At 43.4% G+C, this 25756-nt stretch overlaps 1 protein-coding gene across 1 annotated transcript in view; it reads left to right on the top strand.

Moving 5' to 3' along the window:
• Positions 1–25756, top strand: part of LOC135702518 (uncharacterized) — a 575981-nt gene that overhangs the window by 78958 nt on the left and 471267 nt on the right. The window contains exon 6 of the mRNA XM_065223589.1: positions 795–950. Coding sequence (XP_065079661.1) covers positions 795–950 — 156 coding nt within the window. The remainder of the gene's footprint in view (positions 1–794; positions 951–25756) is intronic.

Genomic DNA, 25756 nt, shown 5'->3' with positions numbered 1-25756 from the left:
AAGGCCATGAATGGACGACTTACTTACTAAACATATTTTTCAAAATATTTATACTAAAATTCTAAGTAAACTTACAACTGTGGGGTGAGCCCAAACTTGTGATCGAACACTTGAATAACTATTTAATTGATTTAAAGCATATTCGAAAATTGCCAATCAAACTTTCACAAACGTATCTCGATGGAAAATCAGTCATGAATATGCAGTGTGAATTTAAAAAAAAAATTGTAACTTTAAGAGAAGTTTTATGATGCAAAAAATTGTAAAATATAGTAAATCAGTTATTAACGAACTAAATTTAAGTCAAACTCTTTCCAATGACCTATAAAGATCGAAAATCGGTCGTAAAATGACAGAGCTAAAGAGCAAAAAAAAACTTTTACATTTTTTTAAAAGGGTGACCGCAAACTCATGATCGGTAGTGTACCTATCGCTTTATGAAATTAATTAAAGCAAAACAATGTACACACGCTCGTTCGGATGAAAATTTCATTAAACTTTTGCTGCATACATGGGGCAACCATTTCTGTGTCGCGGCAATGTAGTTAACATCAATTATTGATTTGCTCCTGACACAGCAATCACGCTACCCCCGCACACGATGACGTGTCAGCGCGACCGCAGGGAATGTGACCTCAACAAGCAGAACATTCTTTTCATTTTCGGCTTTTAATCACCTCGAATGACATCATCAGACCATCGCATTATGAGAAGAAAAAAAAAGTTGAAGCGGTTGTTGAAATTGATACGATTTTGGTTTTTCATCATTCCCCTACTTCGGTTTTTGATTACAGCTGCCCAACTATCGACGCCGCCTCTGTTCGGCCAACCGGCCCAGTGCGATTCCCCGCTGGGACTGGTGGGACCGCCCAGGGGCTTCTACCCACCGCCCACTTCGTCGTCGGGCAGTTCCAGCGCATTCTGTGCACCGATTCCGCACGACAGTCCAGGTAAGTGGCCACTAAATCGCTCTACTAACTAGATTCCGCGTCCCGTGGGTGGATGGGTCGTTCCGGACTATTGGATTCCGAGATTGGAACGCATGTTTTCATCACGTTTTAATAGAGCATGCTGCACAAATAAACGGAAATAGCTGTCGCCTGTTGGTTTGCTTGCTTTCCAGCATGGAAAAGCGGCAAATTTCCGCGTGATTCATATACAAAGCGTAGTGGTACGAGGAAAATGTTGCACCCAAATGTTTCGCACGGGATCGAAACATGAATTGAATTCAGACGAGTTTCGGCAAAAATAAATTATGGCAATCGTGGATACATTGACATAAAAGATATTGAAACCAGTGTTGGGAAAATATAAAAAAAGAAGAAGGGTCTGTGCCTTGGGGCACGAACGAAAGCTTGACGTAGGACCGCTAGTGGACGGAATAAATGTGAAGCGCATTTAGTTCTTTTAATTGATCAATTATCTATTATCTCAACTCTTTCCGTTTTTGAATTGTAGGCGTACCAAATTTGTAGTAATCTTTTTCAAAGAGAAAGTTGATTAAGAGAATCAATCAAAATCACTTGCACCCCTGCTTCCAAGTTTGGTTACAAGATTACAACTCTGGAGAGCATTTTGTGTGGTCGTTGGGGGCTTGTGGTTCTGAATATGGACAAACAAGCACAGATAAATTCTATTCCAACTCTTTACTGATGTAAACTTGATGGCCCTGAAAAGGGCTGTTTTATTGAAGAGGACATACATGGCCAGCACATCACGCATCACAGCATCATGGACCTCATTTTCGAGGAACACCTTCAGCACACCTCGTAGATCAGACCGGAGATACGTTTGACACCACCACGGCGAGCCAGACGATCGATGGCGGTTATCTCGAAGAACTTTGCGATGACGCTTGGCACCTCCTTTACCAGACCTTTTCCTCCTTTGCCACGACCAGTCAATTGTTGCTTGTTGGTTGTGAAGGAGTGGACTAGCCACCACCTTCCTACTCCGTCTCGAATGAACTAAATTCTCCTCGGTAAAAAGGTAAATGAATCATTAAACAATGACGATGTTCCTTAATAAGTAAAAAAAATCTCCTTAAAATAGATCGGGTTGCTCCTTAAATGATTGATCAAAATGCGTTAAAAATCTTAAAATGTTCAGTAAATATTTAAAGTACGCTCTCTAAAATAGAGAAAACTGTACATTAAGCATTTGAAAATGCTCCTTAGTATGCACCGCTTTGCACCATTTTGAAGTGTAATTGTACCATATATCATCGGAAAAGCTGCTGTAGAAAGGTTAATAAGTACCATGAAATCAGCTGAAATGTTCAGTAAATCATTGTGTGCATTTGTGCATTTTTACTGAACATTTCAGCTGACTTCATGGTACTTATTAACCTTTCTACAGCAGCTTTTCCGATGATATATGGTACAATTACACTTCAAAATGGTGCAAAGCGGTGCATACTAAGGAGCATTTTCAAATGCTTATTGTACAGTTTTCTCTATTTTAGGGAGCGTACTTTAAATATTTACTGAGCATTTTAAGATTTTTAACGTATTTTGATCAATCATTTAAGGAGCAACACGATCTATTTTAAGGAGATTTTTTTTATTTATTAAGGATAATTTCATCTGTTTTATTGAGCAAAAGTAGGGCTGCCATTCTCCTCTTGTAGGGGAACAGTTTAAAGAGACGTCAATAGACGTATCCACCTTCCTACTGCTGCTATTGCTGCTCACCACGCTGTCCGAAGCGAAAATGAGCTAATGCCATTTTTTTTTTTTGCCATTTAAATGATCTTTATTTCTTGTGATTGTGTGGTTTACATGTATGAATTTTTTAAGTGACACAGATGCGTCTTTTCAACTTTAGTACATTTGAGATTTTAATTATTATTTACAGTTCCTAGTCCTATCAGGCCTATTTTAAAGTATGACCACCTTGGTGGGATTGGTTTGATTTGAATTGGAAAAAGGAGACTACTTATAACTACTATTTACAACTACAACTAACCTACAACTACTATGTACACCTAACCTACTATATACAAATTGCTTATCAAATCATGTTCTGATAAATTACATTTTTGTGCAAATTTAGTCTTAATTTCGTTAATTTTGGAATCTATTTTGGCAATGCCTGCCTCTTCATGTAAATTTGTTATTCTAGTGTCGAAAGGACGATCAAGAACCATCCTCAGCACTCTATTCTGAGCTACCTGAATTTTGTTCCTGTGAGTCTGTGCACATGATTCCCACACCGGAGCTGCGTAGAGGATCGCAGGTGCTATGATTTGTTTGTAGACGGCCAGTTTGTTCACCCTTGAGAGGCGGGATCTGCGGCAAATCAGCGGATACAGACACCTAACCAAGGCGGAACACTTGACTACGGTTTTCTCCACATGCGAGCGGAATAGAAGCTTTTCGTCAAACAACATCCCGAGATAGGTTACTTCGGCGGACCACTCAACCCTTGTGCCATCCATGATTACAGTACAAGAGGGAGCCGGTTTTAGTTTGGGTGATTGCCGATGGAGGAACATGATTGTTTGTGTTTTGGAAGCATTGATTTTGATTTTCCACGTGGTGGCATAATCAGCAAAGGCGTTAAGGCATCGTTGAAGTTTGTTCGTTATTTCGCGAGGCATCCTTCCTTTGACGGCTATTGCGGTATCATCTGCGAACAGGAAAAACACGCAACCGTCTCCAAGGGGAGGAATGTCGGAAGTGTAAATTCTGTAAAGCAAGGGGCCCAGCAGACTGCCTTGCGGGACTCCTGCAGGGATGGAAAACGTGTCTGAAAGACAACCATTCAACGATACCTTAAACGACCTTTGCTGGAGGTAGCTACGGGTGATTTTAACCAGATGTAATGGAAAGTTGAAGTTACAGAGCTTGTATACAAGCCCATTGTGCCAGACATTATCAAACGCTTTCTCAACGTCTAACAATGCCATGGCTGTGGACTTGGATACAGCTTTGTTACTTCGGATGTTATTCATCACCCGCACTAGCTGGTGATTGGTGGAGTGCCCCTTTCTGAACCCAAACTGTTCCGGAAGGAGAATGTTATTTTCCTCGACAAACTTGAGCAAACGATTGAGAATGAGTTTCTCGAACAATTTGCTCAGCGCTGAAAGGAGGCTGATTGGTCTGTAGCTTGAAGCTAGCGTTGGGTCCTTCCCGGGTTTGCGGATAGGTATGATTTTCGCTGTCTTCCAGATGCTTGGAAAGTAGTGCAGTTCCAAGCATCTGTTGAAGACAGCAGCCAGCAGAGAGTGAACCTTCATGCTGAGATTTTTCAACACTAGGTTGAATATTCCGTCAAACCCGGGGGCCTTCATGTTTTTGGTGCATTTCAGCGCTGAGCAAATCTGTTCAACTGTGATTCTATCCTCCGGAGGGATGGCACAAGGGGAGGAATCAAAGTTGAGTACGCATTGCTCAACCTGAACTTCGAGCGGACTTTGGATGTTGGAGCCAAGCAAGTGCGATTTGGCAATATGCTCACCAATCGCATTTGCTTTCTCCTGAGGGGTGATTATGAGCCGATCGTCATCATTTTCATCTTTTAGTGGCGGAATGGGTTTAGGGTGCGTCTTTAAGACCTTGGCAACTTTCCAGAATGGTCTGGAGCGGTCGTCCAGATTCTGGACAAGCCGCCCGAAACTTTCGTTCCGGAGTGAGACCATTCTGGAAGCAATCTCCTTGTTCAGATCGGCCATTTCACGTTTCATCGCTTGATCTCCAGTCCTCTGAAACTGGCGTCTACGAACATTTCTCAGGCGAATTAAGAGTTGGGTGTGGGAATCAATAGCAATAAACTTACCCCTCACAGGAACTCGTCGGATGCACGCCTCGTCAGCCACGGTTATGGCTTGGTGGAGTCCCTCCAACGCTCGGTCGATGTCCTCCACGGTGTCAAGCGGCGGGTTGTCGATGATGTGCCTGTCTACCACGCGTCCAAACTGGGCCCAGTTTACGCGATGATAGTCCTTGCGCAGGCTTGAAGCAGGAGCCACGTTGCAGCCCAGCTCAGACACCACCGGTTGGTGGTCGGAACTGAGTTCGTTCAAGGCTACCGGCTTGGACAAGCCGATATTTGTCAGGAACAGGTCTAGCGTCGATGGGTTGCCCGCCGGTGAGATAAATGTTGGCTCATCCGAAAACCAAACGGAGTACAGCCCATGCTGTGAGTGGTCGAACAGGAGACGACCGTTCTGGTTCTGCTGGTAGTTCCGCCAGGCCTCATGGCGAGCATTCAGATCTCCTCCAACTACGAAGCGGGAACCGGTACGGGTGATGGTGGACAGGTCCTTCTTGAATTTAGCCGCTAGTCCACTGCTGGCGGCACACTGTCGAGGGCAGTAGACGGCGATGAACTGGACGTATCCAGTCGACAACTCCACCTCCACACCAAGGGCCTCGATGATAGTGGTGCGGATATGGGACAGAGTGTGGTATTTTATTCCTTTTTTGACGACGACCGCAACACCACCCCCCCTGGAGCTGGTGCGATCAAGCCGGATAATGTTGTGGTCAGGCAACCAGAAGCTGTCACCGGACTTTAGATGGGTCTCGGTTAGAAGGCCCACGTCGATGCTGTGCTTGCGGAGGAAGTCGACAAGCTCAATCTCTTTTGCTCTTACAGAGCAAGCATTCCAGGTGACGATACTTAGCGGTTTAGACGCCATACTGGATGATGAACTTACCGAGCACTTGGATCTGTTCGGGCTTATTGCGGCACTTACGAAGAGCACCGGACATGTTGACGAAGATTTCCATCAGTTCATCCGCTGAGAACAGATCGGGGTTGTTGTTTTGCGCTGTTGGTTGTCTCCAGAATCCAGGGGGGGATGGAGAGCTTTGGCCAGCAGAATCACCGGAAGTTGCTTGAGCGGAATGCACCCGCGAATTCACTTGCCTTTGCTGAGGAGCACGAAGGGGCGGGAAATCCTCCGTCCGAAATGCCGGGACTTTGTCCTTCTTGCGTCCTGGTTGGTTGTTAGTTGCCGCCTGTTTTCGGATGCGTTTGAAGTCCTCGCGTTTGGAGCACTGTCTGTCGGAACCTTGATGAGCACCACCACAGTTGGCGCATTTTAACGCCACGGCTCCATCCGCAAGGCAGTTGGAAGTGGCGTGTTCTTGAGCGCAGTTGCTACAACGTGGCTTGATGTTGCAGTTGCGAGTGCCGTGTCCAAAGTTCAGACATCGTTGGCACTGGGTCACATCGCGATGGCCTCCACGGTATGGCTCCCATCGTACGATTATGGAGTAGATTGAGCGGATAGCCTGCAGCGCATTCAGCGTCACCGTTCCCTTCTGGAAGTGCACCAGGAAAAGACAATCCGGGTACGTCTTCACGTTTTCGTCTCGCCTCGTCATCCGAAAGACAGCGATTGGGGCCAGCTTGTACCGGTCCTTGAGTTCTTCTTCGATCGCCTTGGGATCAACATCCGGTAGACCCCTGATGACTACCTTGAAGGGCTTTTCACCGGGGATGTCGTGCGTGAAGTATTCCGCATTGGAATCCTTCAGGAATTTGACTGCGATTTCGTATTCCGCTTTCGTCCGGAGCATCACCTTAGTGCCGATCCTGCTGATCTTGTACTCAGCTGCGATGCCCAGCGATGCGAAATCGCCAATGAGCGTCTTGAGTGGCACTACCTTCACCACCAGTGGAGGAAGCTTGATTTTCGCCGCACTCGGGCCGGCAGAATTCTCGGTTTCGACGGCGTCGCCGAAATCACCGATGTCGCTGGCGTTCGTCGCGGTAACATCGTCGCGTCCGCTCGTACCATCGGACTGACCTTGGTTCTTCTTCCTCTTTTTCGTCCGCTTCACCGGGACTGGGTTGGTATTTCCAACATCGGTGGGCAGAGTAGCGTACCTATTTGAGGTAGGTACCGAGCTACCCTCACCACTGTTCTTCTTCTCCGCTTGTTCACGAAGTCGGCTCCGAGAGCGCTGTCTTCCCATCACGCGATGCGACCGACACTACTGACGACGCGACGTGCAGTATATCTGCAAACGTTTGTAACAAACTATAGATTAATCGAACAACTCGACAAAGCGAGCAAAGACCGAACTCAACTGCTTGACGAACTCAAATTTGGGTCGTTCTCATTCGCCGTGATATCACCTTGAAAGATATCGGCGCCGGTGGTTAGCGTGATTACCTCTCACCCCAGCAGCCTGGGTCCAATCTCAGTCGGTGCCACCGGCATGTTCTAAGGCATAACATCTCTGATCACGCCTTCCTTCGGGAAGTAAAGCCGTTGGTCCCCGGTTGAGTTGATGGGTCGATTGGTAGGGTCCAAGTGTGGGAGCTGCCTCCCATTTGGTAGCATTCGGTAGCATTGGAGCTCAGTACGGAAAACAAATCTCACGTCACTTTTCAATAGGTCCTATCTACATTGATCGATTCTCTTCATCGATACTCTCTTTCGTAAATAACTCGGCTTCACAAATGTTTCCTGCTGTCTTCGTCGAATTAGATGATAGATTGTTGCTTCTTCCATTGAAAATATCCGGCCGTGGCGATTCAAAGATGATGAAGGTTGATCAAAATAATTTGTACCCCTGCTTCCAGTTTGATTACATGAGCATTTTGTGTGGTCGTTGGTTCTGAATATGGACAAACAGGCAGATGAATTTTATTCCTACTCTTTACTGTAATAAGCTTGGTGGCCCTGAAAAGAGCAGTTTTGTTACCAAAGTTGGTGATGATTTAACATCCGAAACCAAACAGAGTGCGTCTCTGTCACTTCAAAACGTAGATGACATCCATGGCCGCTTACGCTTGGCGTGTTTAGTGTAGGTGACAGCATCACGGATCTAATTTTTCAGGAACACCTTCAGCATACCTCGTAAATCAGACCGGAGATACGTCAGACACCGCCACGGCGAGCCAGACGACGGATGGTGGTTATCTCGAAGAATTTGCGTTTGGTTCTGTATATGGCGATGAGTGTGCAAAATATTACGCAATTCCATCCTCCCTATTCGGATCGGAGGCGAATGCCACTTTGACTTGTTTCGTCTACTTACTACTCTCTGACGACTGTGCTGGGGAAGCAGTATATGCATGTAGGTAATTGGTGGATTTTTTAGTTAATTCGACGCTTTTGGACAATGATGGACATTTACCAGGTTTTCAAAAGTTTCTTGTGGAAATACAACATTCCAAAGCATTGTTATCGATGCGTAGCCATATTTCTGATCGATTGGTGATAAAATTATCGAAATTGGACCAGGGGCAACTGAGTTATTAACGTTCAAAATCTTTTTCAATTTGTTACATGTTTCATTTTCGGTTTTCACAAAGTGTACCCCCATATAGAAATCAAAGACGTAGTCCTACGTCAAAAAATCAACTCTCACCAATGCCCAAGATCACCCTTGATTTTCGTAGACAAAAATCAACAAGCAACTGTGGTGAGTTGAGCTTCATGATTTTTGCTATACATCCACAAGCGGCCCGATAGTCATTGGTGAGCTAATGGGGGTGCCAAGTGGGCCAGGGTCCCTTCAGAACTACGTAGCTTTTTTTTTGACGCACCTGTATTTTATCATCATTCAGCTTGTCAAGTTCGATGTTACTAAAGTCTGGAACGCACAAAAATTGGTCAACGTATTTCTGTTAAAAATGCATAAAAAAAACCTGAAATGCTGCATACAATGGTTGCTATGATGAGTTTTCACCGTTTGCTCTCCAGTTTTCAAAATGACGTCCAAGCAAGAGGAGCAGCGTGTCAAAATTTTGCTCGCGCAGCAAGAGAATCCGACGTTCTCACACGCCAAGTTGGAAAAATAGCTGGATGTGGCCAAATCGACCGTGACAAACGTTTCAAAAGTGTTCGGGGAGCGTCTGTCGACCGCCAGGAAGCCTGGAAGCGGCGGCAATCGTAATCCGGACGTGGCAGCGACAACGAAGAAGATGCCGATGAAATACATATAAGCGTAATCCTAACCTCTCCATCTGGGACGTCGCCTTCAAGCTCAATGTCTCCCATACTACTGTGCAGCGGGCCAAGAAACGAACCGGGTTGTCGACGTTGAAGAAGGTGAAGGTGGCGAACCGAGATTACAAACAAAACACGTAGGCAAAGCAGCGGTCCCGAAAGCTATATACGAATATGCTCACAAAGTTCGACTGTGTCGTCATGGTTCCCGAAAAAATATCTCATCTGGCCATATGCACGTGTGGTCTAAAAAGCGGCATTTTCATTACTACGGGAACCATCAATCAAGAGATCTACGTCCAGGAGTGCCTGGAAAAGCGGCTGCTACCATTCCTAAAGCAACATAATAGACCTGTGCTGTTCTGGCCGTTTTTTTCCTTTAAATATATATTTATATATTTAAATATAAATACGAAAAGAAAAATAAGAAGATTTTTGTGATATGAATTTTGCCTGAAAGAAACAATTTTTTTTGTCGATAATTTTTTGCGCGTTCAAGTCTTTTTTTAACAGCGATTTTGAGAAATCATAGTTTATCGATATTTAATCGACGTCTTCAGGATCTACAAATTGGCCATGAGCCCAGGGATTTTTCTTCAACTTCTGAGAACTTCGTCAAACTTGAAGGACTTTTAAGAAGTTGAGGGAATATCGTAGAAATTTAAGAAACTTAGTAGAAATTCTGGGAACTTCATAGATCATCAGAAAAAAAAACGTAGAAACAATGAACTTGGAAAAATTTATTTTAGGAGCTTCGTAGAAGTTAACGGAGCATTATTTTATTTCAGGAAAGCTCAAAAATTATCGGGAACCTCTATATAATATAAGGGCACTTTTTTGAAGCATCATGGACTTGGGAAAGTTGTGGAAATTACGTACAAATTCAAGAAATTCCGTTCGTGGAACTTCGTGGAAAATCTACGAGAAACGTAGAAGTGCAGCAAACTTTGTAGATGTTTTGCGAATTTCGTAGAGTTTTGAGGAGCTGAGTAAAACTTCATATAATAAGTGTAAGGCATTTTGAATGAATTCAGGGAATTTCGTAGAAGATCTAGTTCAATAAACTTCTAAGATCTTCAGGGATCCTCGCTTCAGTTTAAGAAACTTCGTTGCAGTTTGTGACAGATCTTACTTTAAAAAAGCTTTGAAGGTAAGCGTGATTACCTCTCACCTCAGCAGGCCTGGGTTCAATCCCAGTCGGCACCGCCGGGATTTTCTGAGGCATAACATCTCTGATCACGCCTTCCTTAGGGAAGTAAAGCCGTTGGTCCCCGGTTTATGAGTTCGCTAAAACTATTCCACAGCCGCAGGCAGTATATGAGCAAAGGCGGGAGCACACTATTTTGCCAGTATATTTGAAGACATACTTCAAATCTCCGCGTACATCGTACGGGTTAGGCAGAAGGTGTGCGTTTGACTGTTTGTACTGTCGCATTAATGGCCCTCCGCTCATTTTCAACTTCTATTCAATTTTCATACTGCCGTACTCTAACGGAACTATCTACCTACCCTCTTCTAAGACCATTCTCTAGCTAATAAATTGTCACACTAAAGCTTCATGTTAGATAGAATTTCCAACAATTTTTTAAGACTGCATTTTTTTTTTCAAATAGGTCCAGTTTTCTGAAGATAAGCTTAACATCTATAGGCCCTTCTCAAAATAAAGGCTCCATTTAAAATGGTGACCTGAAGATGCAAAATGGCATTTTTGGTCATAAGGAACGTTTCGGAAAACTTTCAGCCAAATCAAAAGTACGAAAATTAATGGATTTGTGAATTTGTCTGGAATTGCTCATAAATAGAACGTACAATTGTTAAAGTGGCACTTTTGCCCCACCAGACCCTGTTTATAATAGTCTAGAAATTCTCTGCTGACCAATTAAAAAAAATGAAATTCATCCTCAGATTTTCTTTGAAGCTTCATTCCATAATTCTATTTAAAATTCGCTTGAATTCTCTTTAGAATTTCCAAGCTACTCACCTCATTATCCTTGGTATTCCCTTAAAATTATTCTTAGAATTCCTTTGGAATTGATCACTCAAAATTCGATTGCTTTTGTATTGTTCACGGATCCAGGGATCAGTGGTGGACAATAAAACCAACCGGTACACACATGTACTGGTACGGTCCTCAAAATCGCAACACGTGTGAACGAATGGTGCACACCGTGTAAATTTTCCATTTCGTTTACACGGTAAACGAAACTGAAACCAAAACCGAACTTCGGTTTCGAAAACACAAACGAATCCAACAGCACCGTTTACACGTGTAAACGAGTTTGGGGTCGGCTGTATGGAATATCTACCACGGATTCGGTTCAGTTTTTGCAAACCGAACCTGGTTTTTGCTGAACATGGTTAAACGGTTGAGCGAAGAAGCTGTAAATGGAGGTACAGTGATGCCGAATGTGCAAGTGAATTAAAGCTTAGATGATCAAAATTCAAAGTGCCAAACTGTCAAATACCCCACAATATGGGTATTTTTGGAATCGTGGTGACATGTAGAAACCGGAAATAGATGTCTGACGCCATTTTGAAATCCAATATGATTAGAGAAAATCTGGGAAATACTGTCAAATACCTCACAATATGGGTATTTTTGGAATCGTGGTGACATGTAGGAACCGGAAATCGATGTCTGACGCCATTTAGAAATTCAAGATGGTGCCGACACGTCATGCCGATTCCAAAAATATCCATATTGTGGGGTATTTATAGTATTTCTCAGTTTTTCTCTAACCGGAAGTCACCTTCATGGATTTTAAAATGACTTCAGACTTCTATTTCCGGTCTCTGCACGTCATTGCGATTCAAAAAATACCCATATTGTTGGGTATTTACAGTATTTCCCTGTTTTTCTCTAACCTTAAGTCGCCATCTTTGATTTCTAAATGGTGTCAGACATTGATTTCACGTCATCTCAATTCTAAAAAATACCCATATTATTGGGTATTTACAGAATTTCCTGTTTTTCTCTAACCGGAAGTTGCCATCTTGGTTTTCAAAATGGTGTCAAACTTCTATTTCCGGTCCGTACATGTCCGGATGACGATTCTTAAAATACCCATATTGTGGGGGTATTTACAGTATTTCCCTGTTTTTCTCTAACCGGAAGTCGCCATCTTGGATTTCTAAACGGCGTCATACATTGATTTCCGGTTTCTACACATCATCCCGACTCTAAAAATACACATATTGTGGAGTATTGACAGTTTTTCCCTGTTTTTCAACAACCGGAAGTCGCCATCTTGGATTTTAAAATGGCGTCAGACATTGATTTCCGGTCCCAACACGTTATCCCGACTCTACAAATACCCATATTGTGGTGCATTTTACAGTATTTTCCAGTTTTTCTCTAATCGAAAATCGCCATCTTGGATTTTGAAATGGCAAAAAATCTGGCATCACTTGCACGTCCAAAAAATATCAACCCGAAAACACAACCGCTACACAACCTTGGTTCGGTTTTGTGTTTTTTATTTTTTACATACCAAACTCGTTTAACGGTAAACGAAAACCAAACATAAACCGGGGTGTCGTGTAAACGAAACACGCGTTGGTTTACAAGCTTCGATGGTAACACAACCAGCATCTAAACCAAACACGGTGTGTAGCAGTCGAGAACACGTGTTGTGCTACGCAACCGGTTTTTCCCAATTTTGCCAGAGATCCTCTTCACAATCGAAATTTCTTTTGAAAAAAAATCTTGGACCTTAAAAAATGTTAATGGTCCAAAACCTTATTATTTTTTCAAGAAAATGATTGAACTATTTTTTTTACGATTTTTCATCAAAATTTAGGGTATTTTTCTGGGTTTTCTTCCCGGTGACTTAGAATTCTCGACTTTTTCCCGTTTTTCCAGATTTTCTGGTTCACTGGTCACCTTGAGTAATGCTGCCCAAGCCATCAAAGACCAATGATTTACAAAAAGCAGGCCTACATATATAAAAAAATACCGCAAGAAAAATACCTCCGGATAAATGTGTAACGGCACATTGGCAATGTTTGAAAAATCATTTCTCAGCAATTTATCGATAGATTTTGAATCTATTGATACCGAATACATTGTTAACGTATGTAGTTTCAAATGGCGCCTATCCGTTTATAAATGTCTGAGATATGATTATTCAAACATTGAAAGTTTGCTGTTACACATTTTACCGGAGGCATCGTGTTCGGAGTGGAACGAAAATAGGTGAAATGGAGCAACTAGGTGGAAGGAAACCTACAAATATATTGGTAATCCGTTTCTTGCAGCTCTTGAATCACGAACCACCCACGCTGGTGATGATTGTGATCTTCATTGAACTATTTTCTGTAATGTTTACGTTCGGTGAATTTTCGAACTAAGTGTGTGTGCGTGTGTTTTTCCAATGCACTATGACTAGAAAATCTAGACTAACATTTCAAATGGGCGGAATTCCAAAATCACCATATCAAGAGCCACATGTGAAAAGGGCATACAAGCTTTTTGTAAACAAACCTTTGTGGGCCCTTTTCTCGCCAACCGAGGGTTGCCCACGCAAACCAGCAATATCATCGGGAAGGGGAAAGTTTCCCTTACCCGGTGATGTTAAAGGTTTGCGTTGGTGTCATATGGGTGGCGAGAAAAAGGCATAAGAAGGTTTGTTTACAAAAAGCTTGTATGCCCTTTTCACATGTTGTTCTTGATATCGAGAAATTCGCTTCCTAATTTTGATGACCTAAAAATTAATCCCATTTCACGACTTTCCATTTTATGGATGATTTTATAAGCTTGACATATAATTTAATTTATCTTTATTAGGGAGGCTTTCAGCCTGGGGCTGGTTCGCCTCCAATGCTTGGCATATAGTAAATAGTGTAATCTACCATCATGCATCACTAAAAACTCAAAAAAAAGTAGAAGGGTCTGTGTCTAGGGGCACGAACGGGAGCTTGACGTAGGACCGCTAGGGCACGGAACAAATGTGAAGAAAATGTAGTTCTTTTAATTGATCGATCATCTATTATCCTAACTCTTTCCGTTTTTGATTTGTAGGCGTACCAAATTTATAGTATTTTTTTTTTCTTCAAAGAGAAAGTTGATGAAGAGAATCGATCAAAATCCCTTGCACCCGTGCTTCCAAGTTTGGTTACAAGATTACAACTCTGGAGAGCATTTTGTGTGGTCGTAGTTCTGAATATGGACCAACAGGCAGATACATTCTATTCTAACCTTTTACTGTAATAAGCATGTTGGCCCAGAAAAGGACCGTTTTGTTGCCAAAGTTGGTGATGATTTAATCTCCAAAACTGTACAGAGTTCGTCTGTCGCTTCAAAGCTTAGATGACATCGATGGCCGCTTACGCTTGGCGTGTTCAGTATAGGTGACAGCATCACGGATCACATTTTCCAAGAACACTTTCAGCACACCTCGTGTTTTCTCGTAGATCAGACCGGAGACACGTTTGACACCGCCACGGCGAGCCAGACGACTGCTTTTGCTGCTTCTGCTGCCTGCTCACCACGGCGTCCGAAGCGAAAATGAATTGAGGTTTTTTGCCATTTAAATGATATTTATTTCTTGTGATTGTGTGGTTTACATGTATGAATTTGTTAAGTGACACAGATGCGTCTTTTCAACTTTAGTACATTTGAGATTTTAAGTATTATTTACAGTTCCTAGTCCTATCAGGCCTATTTTAAAGTATGACCACCTTGGTGGGATTGGTTTGATTTGAATTGGAAAAAGGAGACTACTTATAACTACTATTTACAACTACAACTAACCTACAACTACTATGTACACCTAACCTACTATATACAAATTGCTTATCAAAGCATGTTCTGATAAATTACATTTTTGTGCAAATTTAGTCTTAATTTCGTTAATTTTGGAATCTATTTTGGCAATGCCTGCCTCTTCATGTAAATTTGTTATTCTAGTGTCGAAAGGACGATCAAGAACCATCCTCAGCACTCTATTCTGAGCGACTTGAATTTTGTTCCTGTGAGTCTGTGCACATGATTCCCACACCGGAGCTGCGTAGAGGATCGCAGGTGCTACGATTTGTTTGTAGACGGCCAGTTTGTTCACCCTTGAGAGGCGGGATCTGCGGCAAATCAGCGGATATAGACACCTAACCAAGGCGGAACACTTGACTACGGTTTTCTCCACATGCGAGCGGAATAGGAGCTTTTCGTCAAACAACATCCCGAGATAGGTTACTTCGGCGGACCACTCAACCCTTGTGCCATCCATGATTACAGTACAAGATGGAGCCGGTTTCAGTTTGGGCGATTGCCGATGGAGGAACATGATCCCTTGTGTTTTGGAGGCATTGATTTTGATTTTCCACGTGGTGGCATAATCAGCAAAGGCGTTAAGGCATCGTTGAAGTTTGTTCGTTATTTCGCGAGGCATCCTTCCTTTGACGGCTATTGCGGTATCATCTGCGAACAGGAAAAACACGCAACCGTCTCCGAGGGGAGGAATGTCGGAAGTGTAAATGCTCTAAAGCAAGGGGCCCAGCAGACTGCCTTGCGGGACTCCTGCTGGGATGGAAAACGTGTCTGAAAGACAACCATTCAACGATACCTTAAACGACCTTTGCTGGAGGTAGTTACGGGTGATTTTAACCAGATGTAATGGGAAGTTGAAGTTACAAAGCTTGTACACAAGTCCGTCATGCCAAACTTTGTCAAACGCCTTTTCAACGTCTAACAAGGCCATGGCTGTGGACTTGGATACAGCTTTGTTACTTCGGATGTTATTCATCACCCGTACTAGCTGGTGATTGGTGGAGTGCCCCTTTCTGAATCCAAACTGTTCCGGAAGGAGAATGTTATTTTCCTCGACAAACTTGAGCAAACGATTGAGAATGAGTTTCTCGAACAATTTGCTCAGCGCTGAAAGGAGGCTGATTGGTCTGTAGCTTGAAGACAATGTTGGATCCTTACCGGGTTTGCGGATTGGTATGGTTTTTGCTACTTTCCAGATGCTTGGAAAGTAGTGCAGTTCCAAACATCTGTTGAAGATAGCGGTTAGAAGAGACTGCACTTTCATGCTGAGTCTCTTCAAGATCAAGATGAATATACCGTCAAACCCGAGAGCCTTCATGTTCTTGGTGCATTTCAGCGCTGTGCAAATCTGTTGTACTGTAATCATATCCGCCGGAGGCACGACACAAGGGGAGGCATCTAGGTTTTGAACGCATTGCGCAAACTGATCTTCGAGCAGACTTTGGATATTCGAGCCAAGCAAATGCGATGAAGCGACATGCTCGCCGATCGCATTAGCTTTCTCCTGTGGGGTGATTAAAAGCCGATCGTCATCATTCTGAGAGGTGGAATGGGTTTGGGATGAGTTTTCAGGACCTTGGCTACCTTCCAGAATGGTCTGGAGCGGTCGTCCAGATTCTGGACAACACGCCCGAAACTTTCTTTTCGGAGTGAGTCCATTCTGGAAGCAATCTGTCTGTTCAGATCGACCATTTCACGTTTTTTGCCCAGATCTCTAGTCCTCTGAAACTGGCGTCTACGAACATTTCTCAGGCGAATCAAAAGTTGGTTGTGGGAATCAATGGCTATAAACTTACCCCTCACAGGAACTCGTCGGACGCACGCCTCGTCAGCCACGGTTATGGCTTGGTGGAGTCCCTCCAACGCTCGGTCGATGTCCTCCACGGTGTCAAGCGGCGGGTTGTCGATGATGTGCCTGTCTACCACGCGTCCAAACTGGGCCCAGTTTACGCGATGGTAGTCCTTGCGCAGGCTTGAAGCAGGAGCCACGTTAGGATAGAGGTGCGGATATGGGACAGAGTGTGGTATTTTATTCCTTTCTTGACGACGACCGCAACACCACCCCCCCTGGAGCTGGTGCGATCAAGCCGGATAATGTTGTGGTCAGGCAACCAGAAGCTGTCGCCGGACTTTAGATGGGTCTCGGTTAGAAGGCCCACGTCGATGCTGTGCTTGCGGAGGAAGTCGGCAAGCTCAATCTCAGCATTACAGGTGACGATAGTTAGCGGTTTAGACACCATACTGGATGATGAACTTACCGAGCACTTGGATCTGTTCGGGCTTATTGCGGCACTTACGAAGAGCACCGGACATGTTGACGAAAATTTCCATCAGTTCATCCGCTGAGAACAGATCGGGGTTGTTGTTTTGCGCTGTTGGTTGTCTCCAGAATCCAGGGGGGGATGGAGAGCAGCAGAATCACCGGAAGTTGCTTGAGCGGGATGCACCCGCGAATTCGCTTGCCTTTGCTGAGGAGCACGAAAAAGCGGGAAATCCTCCGTCCGAAATGCCGGACTTTGTCCTTCTTGCGTCCTGGTTGGTTGTTAGTTGCCACCTGTTTTCGGATGCGTTTGAAGTCCTCGCGTTTGGAGCACTGTCTGTCGGAACCTTGATGTGCACAACCACAGTTGGCGCATTTTAACGCCACGGCTCCATCCGCAGGGCAGTTGGAAGTGGCGTGTTCTTGAGCGCAGTTGCTGCAGCGTGGCTTGATGTTGCAGTTGCGGGTACCGTGTCCAAAATTGAGGCACCGCTGGCACTGCGTTACGTCACGATGGCCGCCACGGTATGGCTCCCATCGTACGATGATGGAGTAGATCGATCGGATGGCTTGCAGCGCATTGAGAGTCACCGTCCCTTTCTGGAAGTGCACCAGGAAGAGGCAATCCGGGTGCGTCTTCACGTTTTCGTCTCTCCTTGTCATTTGGAATACAGCGATTGGGGCTAGCTTGTACCGGTTGATTTCAGCTTCGACCATCTTGGAGTCAAAGTTTGGTAGACCCCTGATGACTACCTTGAAGGGCTTCTCACCGGGGATGTCGTGCGTGAAGAATTCCGCCTTGGAATCCTTCAGATATTTCACGGCCACTTCGTACTCCGCTTTTGTTCGCAGCATCACCTTGGTGCCGATCCTGCCGAGCTTAAACTCAGCTGCAATGCCCAGCGATGAGAGATCGCCAATCAGCGTGTTGAGTGGGACTTGCTTCACCACCAGTGGAGGAAGATTCATTTTTGCTGCACTCGGGCTGGCAGCAGTTTCGTTATCGACGGCGTCGCCGAAATCACCAATGACGCTGACGTTCGTCGCGGTGGCATCGTCCCGTCCACTCGCACCATCGGATTAGCCTTGATTTTTCTTCCTCTTCTTTGACCGCTTCACCGTGGCTGAGGCGGTATTCCCTACATCGGTGGGAAGAGTAGCGTACCTATTCGAAATAGGTACACTCAAGCTACCCTCACTGCTGTTCTTCTTCTCCGTTTTCTCTCGGAGCCTGCTCCCACGCCCTGATAATTTCTTACATCTTCCACCCTTTGAACTGCCAACACTGGTGATACGCCGTGGAAATACACCCTCGGGAGTTTGTTTGTTTGTTGTTCCGCCTTGGTTCTTCGTTCGCATATTTTGTGAGAGTGGAATTTCGCCCGGAGATTTTTTATGGTCTTCTTTTTGTTCGTTGTTTACACGTGAAATATCAATCGGATGCATTTCAAATGAATCGGGCGTGACTAGATACTACATAATCAGTACGTTTGCCATATTAAAACAATATAATTCGTAGTTCTGGTGCACGGCGTAGCAACCAGATGCATCATAGAGTTGAAAGTTGGAAATACGCCATGTAAGAAGAAAACGTTTTTGATGATTTGAAGTGATATTTTCTTCTACTTTTTCGTGTTTATCGAGTAGTTTGTGTCCCTGTCTGGTTGTCTCTATTTGTGGCAAAATATGGTTTGTTTACATTTTGGCTCTTCCACCCCTTTCGAATGTTAGTCTAGAAATCATCTCGTTTGTTTCTAGTAAGCCAGAACTAGAAAGCAGAAGAAGATGAGTTGTACAACATAACTATTGACATGTGGCCTGAATCCAAGTAGTATTGCAAGTTTATCAAGGTTTTAAAGCATTATGTAAGTTCAAATCATGGACAACAAGGCTGACAACACTAAAAAAGCAAGAGGTTGTATCCAAGGCACGACCGTAGATTTAACGTAGGATTACGAAAGGTAGCTTTGATGTCACAGCAAAAGCATAGTGAATTCGGAAGCAATTTTAGAGTTCTGTTTTTGAGGTGGTCTGTCGATGTCCATGTAGTACAAGCCAATCCTGGACCGATTGGTTGGATACTTAGAACAATGCTGTGGAAATTTTTCCTCGATGTTCTTGGAGATGAGCGGTGTGGAAATGAAATATGTATTAGGGAAAACGCATTAATCACAGAATCTGAGCCTACCGGACGGTACCTACGTTTATGCTTTTTTATGCAAATTTTAAGCCCCTTCTGTTAAGAGAATTGGGCAAGATTTTTGTTTGGCATAATTCTATTAATAGGAGGGGCTTACAATTTCCATCTAAAGGCATACAGATAGGTACCATCTGGCATGCTCAGTGCTTAGTATCAATATTCGTCGACTGTGTTAGGGAAACCACTTTTTCCATCACGGAAACGCCTTGTTTTCTGATGACAAAATTACGCATTTTCGTGCACAAACGCACGGAATTTTTGGTTTATTCTGTAGATAAAAAATCGAATATTGATTGAAGGAATTTCTAAAAAATTTCCAATCGCGATCAATCATAAAAATTTCCAATTGCGGTATATGTGGTATTCGGTCATTGCGAGATTTTGTATGTACCTCTTCAATACTTGACGCATTTGGCCACAAACGTTCTATTGCTGGGTACATTATCAAACAGCTTTGGGCGTGATTTGGCTGGCAGCAATTCTTAAACAACAATAATTTACAATTATAAAACAATAAGGACCGTTTTGTCGTAATGGTTGAGTAATGCTGAGCTATTATCAACAATCAATACGAAACTAACGATTTCAAATTGGCTCACTACTTGACTAGCCTATTGGTCCCAAGCAAACGATTAACGTATCCCATTCTAGTCGAAATTCTAGTACTACACAATGTTTGTTTTGATTCGCTTTGAAAGTTTGACAGATAAAATGAGGGGTTATTGGATTTTCCTATGTTTCGAGGCGTGAATCGATTAGCTTGGGACCGAAGAGGGTACCAGAGCTGAGCCAAACAGTTGAGCACGTTTCTTCGGGACCTTCTAGTCTTAGAGTTACCTCTATGCTATTATGGTGTTGAACACGGATGAGGCTGGCGAGCTATTTGTTGTTTGGAACGAGAGTGACGCGCTTGGCATAGATGGCCCACAGCGATTCACGAAGATGGATTTCGATAAGTAGTGGTGAGGCTTCTTCCTCCTCCTTCGGTGAATGGCGCTCATGTGGGCTGCAGATCGCTACTTGCGGGCAGCCTTTCGTTGTGTACTATGTTCAACGCCATCCGCCGAAAGCACTGCTGCTGCTGATGTTGCTACTGCTGACGTTGACGACCGGACACTACCACACACGGTGATTGAATGGGCACCGTTCAGTGAGACCGGATGGAATTCGATTTTGAAATCTGTGTTAGGGAAAGCGCTGTTTGAAGGCAATTGGTGTTAATTTTGGACATTTGTGGTATTTTCAGTAGTGGCCTATTGAAAATTAATAAAGTGTTCAATTAAGCAGATTCGTAGCAAAATTTCTAATTTATTTGGCTTCTTTAGAATTAAAATCCATCCACTATTGACAGAGTTATATGTGGTCAAAACCTGACCACTTTTCGTAATGCGATCAATTTTGGTCTTATGAAATTGCACCTCCAATATGTTGACGAAAGACGTAATCTTACGTCAAAATAGACCAAAGGCTGTCCACATGGGACTAAATTGTCCCAGAAGAGGGGGTTTGGGTTCCCTTAGCTCAGTCAGTAAAGGCGCAGCTATAAAGCAAGACCATGCTCAAGGTGGCTGGGTTCGATTCCCTGTCCAGTCTAGGAAGTGTTAGTGTTAAACAGTTTTCTAAAATAATTCTTATGCTCAAGCTTTCAATTCGGCCTACTGCCCTTAGAAAAATTTACATTTAACTTATATAAGTTTCAAAAAGGTGAAACATTTAAGTACATTTCACTGCACAAATTGGATTATGGATAGAATCCGTTGGATTAAATGCAATAATATCAGATTACTTGCGTTTGACAAAATTGCTGATCTATCTTGTAAACACAAGTCTATGAATGATTCAGATAAATTCATTTTGAAAGATTCTGATGTTAAGATAAAACTCAGATTTTTTTTCCAATCCAATCAGAATCCGGTGCACATTTTGGGTGTACTCGATTCCTTGTGGGCGGCAAAATAAAAATAGAGCAAGAAAAAAAAAATAGAAAACACACCAACTCGGTAAACTTTATGACGCAAGTCCCGTCGCCCTTTTGTGAGGCGGTTGAATTATTTTCTGTTCTGGTGTACCATTTTCCCTTGTTTGGAGGGCTGGGATTCCTCTTGAATATAACGATGACGATGACGACAGCAACGGACGGGCGAACATTCTGCCGGAGTGGGGGCGAACCCAGCATTGAAATTGAAAGCGAAGGATAAGGAAAGTAAAATTTTCTGAGCTGTCAAGGATTTCCAGCGCCCCCCACAGCAGCTAGCAGCGTCCGGACTGACGAAAGTACCTAGTCACAGGGTAACGATGATGGGGTATTGAATTTATGGAGCGTACGCTTTCTACACCAACATTGGAACACATGTTCATTTTATGGTAGTGGAGATGTCTGTACATTTCGGTAGTGTGACAACAGAGAATCATGGGGATGAAACTTGCTTGCCAGAGGCGGGATTTCTGCGAAAGATAGTTTTCAAATTACATGAGAAAGTTTGTGCGAGAAAATGCATAGTCAAGAGGATCAAAGTGTGACACGGAAATTGACATCAATTATTCAATTGGCACCTTTCAGATAGGGACATTGTTTTGAAAGTATATATTGTGCTTCCGACTGAAAATCAGAGCTACATTTCTCGCTGGCATCACTGGTCTTCCTATATCGCCAATGTCGCTAATGACGTCAAAAGTCGCTGGCGCGCTTCGGGTGCACAAAAAGCGTTGATTTTCAAACTCCACTTTGAATAATTTTAAGAAAATTTATTAAATTAACATACTATGGACCAACTAAGATCTTCCAGTCCCTATCATCGCACCCACTTATCGCTCCAAATTGCACAATTCGAAACCCATTCCTAAGTGACAACTTCAAACTGCCTTTGACGTGATCTGGGTTCTCACCACCTAATTCTAATTTAACGACATTTGACTCAGCCGCCGATTCCGACAAACCCAAACCCAACCGCAAACCCCTCAGAAAAGCTGCTAATCAACTTGGACCGCACGATCTGTGCAGGACCGTTGAATCGCTTCCATTTCACTCCTATCGCATTTCATCGCCGAAGTCCGAAAACCCGAAAGCGATTCTTAGGATCAGTGGAATTTTCCTTTCATCCAATTCTCCTGCCCGGATTCAACTTGGGAAAATCGAATTTCCACCGGAGGCGAACCTTTCGTTTTTCGTATTGTTGAACTAGAAAAAGGCGGACAAACAGAAGCGACCGGAGGATGCCAACCTCCCTCGAATTCGACTATTTCCTTTCCCTCTGACATTCGAAAACAAAACCAAGGCAAAGTTGAAAAAATCCTATACCTCAATACCAGTAGGTATTGAACGTCCACCAAATTTTTTGCACGTCTTGTTCCTTTTGGTGACAGTGACAGGCCTGTCACCACAACGTTCCGCACATTCATAGCCGCGGCGACCCGTTTGAAGCTGTGTTGTACAAGGGACGTTTATCTATTTTCCCTCAGCTATCCATTTATCGTTTGACCAACGCGACGTGACACGATGGATTCGTGTGGTCAACGGGACTCGGGGAGGTGGCGGAGGATCTCACCGGAAGTTTGTGTCTGTTTCAAGGAACGCTAACATTTCACATTTCCAACTGGGAGTTGGGCGGGATCGGCGTCTTTAAAGCAGCTTGGATGTTATGAGTATGTCAAATGATTGCTTCCGCTGGAAATGGACATTACTAGCTCACTCACTCACTCACTAATCCTAGTCAAATGGTGCACCGATGGTTTCGAAAAATTGACGTTTGGAAAAGATATCGCTCCAGCACTGAATTTCATAGAGAGAGAGAGAGAGCAGGATTAGTCATTTCCACTTAAGATTCCACTACCTAATTTGCTTATCCTTGACAGATACGCGTATTTCGTCTACAATGTGCAGACTTCTTCAGTTTCTTGTACAAATATTCGACTATTAGTACAAGACACTGAAGAAGTGTGCCATTGTAGGCGATATCTCTTTTTACACGGGTATTCAGCTGAGCCGCCCACATTCATCAGAATTCACTAAATTTCATTTCCGACACTGATAATGGGCGGTAAGATTTTGACAAAGAAATCATTATAACAATCAATAGGGGAAAATCTTACTCAAATATCAGTAAATGAACGAATTTGTATAAGCATTGCATTGCACTTGCTGAAAAGTGTCCTAAACCAGATTATCAAAACATCTCGACACCACAGCAGCTGCCACTAATGACAAAGCTTGTTGCATAACTGCCAATATAATCACACATATAACTACGCGTTCTTGCGGGAAGGACACTGTCATTTGATGCAAAAGATATGGGTACAATTCCATTTGATCTCCAACTTTCTCTCAACCAGCAACAAACACATCCTTGCATCATGAAAGGACACACCATGGCGTCAAAGCAACAGATCCCTGCCGGGTGGAAAAGCAGCAGAAATGAAAATCCTTCCTAATATAACCTAATCATTACGTAATACCCCAACTCAACTGCCATCGCCATTCGCCATTCGCCATTCGCCATTCGCCGTTTGTATCGTGGAGCAGAGCTCCTTTTCACGACATGGCAATACTTGGCCTTTGGTACCCAAGGCAAACCGACAGTCATCACACAAAAGTTTATCCTCGTCCTATTTGCCCACATTTCCGTTTGCTCGCGTTGATGACAAAGAGCAACTGATGAACGACGACATCCTGCTGCTGCTGCTGAAGCAGCTCGTGTCAGAAGGACACCACCGATAGATTAGCATCATAAGTACAACACTACACTCTCGCAGTGGTGGTGCTGTTGGGATCAAATCCATCTCTGACATGGCAGCAACAGACGGGTCACCATGGTCAATGGGAATACCGATGACGGACGATGCGATGGGCAACGTTCGGTCGTGAATGTCGTGATATTGAGAATAACGATGAATTTGGGGCTCATTTCTGGTCACTAGAGGAATTTGGAAATTCACAAGACAGCCGATATTCAAATCTGAAGGTTTCACCGCAACAGCTCATTTTGCACGTAGTAAACTCACATGCTGTCGATGCCACTCAACGTGGGGTCATCCCACCGACCGTGGCCAGATCGGTGACACATTTTTTTTTGTTCCGCTGCCCATATCCTATGACCATTTGGCTGCCTCTCTGCTTCGCACGGACGTAACTTTTTCGTCGTTGTTGATGACGTGCTGCTACCTTAAAACGGTCATAAATTGCGCCACACTCAACTTCCAGACCGACGCCGCGCCGCCTCAAGCACTTGCGAAGCTGTTTTCCCATTCATTCGTTTTCTGTTTGTCACACTTTTTTTTATTTTTCATCCAGGCTGTGTTATTCCGCGAATTGTGATAGGTTTAACTTTTGTGGAGATTGAGTTACGAGCGCAGAAAAACACAAACATGACCTGCCATCACCGCCAGCATTTAAGAGGATTTATTCTGCGTTGGCAGTTTTTGTTTTTTTTGTTTGGGCAACTGCGCTAGGCAATTGACAAAAAACAAGCATTTGATCAAATTGAATCGACACAACTGTTGGGTAAATCATCATATAGCTACCCATTCACGGCTAGTGACAATCGCGTGACGGAATAAAGCGCTTTCGAATGACATAATCGACATGTCCGTCGTTCCAGCACTAGGGTAAGATGGTATAAAATAGCTTTCCGACAACATTGCTATAGTTCAGTACTTCAACTAGCAGGAGGGGGGGGGGGTGTATTTTACCGCATGGGTGCATGGTGGCCTGTTCTCACCTATGTCTATTATGCATCAGAAATTCCTTGGCACAAATGAAAAGGAAATTTTCCCTTTTCCGTTGTGGCATTTATGAGCGGACGTCCGTCTTGAACGCCCACAGACACTCACACAAACACACACACAAACACACACACAAACACACGCACACACTCACTTCAGCAGTTCTTATTGTGATGACTGGTCAATGGCGATTGTGGATTATCTTGTCAATCGGTACCTATAATTTTTTTTCCTGTATGCGGTATAAAAAAGTGATTGCAAGTTGCAATCAAGGTTGCTTTCACTCACTTCGCTATAAAACATGTTTACTGGAATTATGAATTCATTAGATATTTTGAAGATAAATGATGATGATATTTTTTAGTTATGATTAAAACCTGTCAATTTCGCTTACAGAAAGTTACAAAAAGCGATTTTATGATTCGAGATATCAGCCCACACGAATTATATTGTATTTTTATATTTGAAACTAGACTCCTCAAAAGTGCGTAATCGCCAATAAAAGTGCACTTTTACGTTGTATTAGGAATATGCGATATGAATACCCCTGCAACAGCGAAACAAAATGAAATTTTGGGCAAAATTCTATAGAAACATTCATAATTTGGATTTTTTATCACAATATTGTAAACGTGTGATTGTATAAGACCGCATGAATTAAAAACTTTGCATAATTTACTTAAATATTTTCCCTAATTAAAAATTTGGTACTGACCAACTTTTGTCTAAACGATACGAAACGAAGCAAAACTAAACGAAATTTTTGCAATTTCCGGCAATAACAATCAGAATTAGCAAATATTGTACCCCACTGGGAGATCTGGCCCGCAAAACCATTTTCCACATGTTAAACTTCCATAATTCTGCCAAAACCTAAAAGTTTCGTGAAAATCCGTG

The sequence above is a fragment of the Ochlerotatus camptorhynchus genome, unplaced genomic scaffold, assembly GCF_037179485.1.
Source record: "Ochlerotatus camptorhynchus isolate MF236.1 unplaced genomic scaffold, CSIRO-AGI_Acam_v1.1 ptg000193l, whole genome shotgun sequence".
In the NCBI taxonomy this organism is placed as follows: domain Eukaryota; kingdom Metazoa; phylum Arthropoda; class Insecta; order Diptera; family Culicidae; genus Ochlerotatus; species Ochlerotatus camptorhynchus.
Note: the sequence above shows the minus strand (reverse complement) of the source record. Positions and strands in the feature narration are given on the sequence as shown.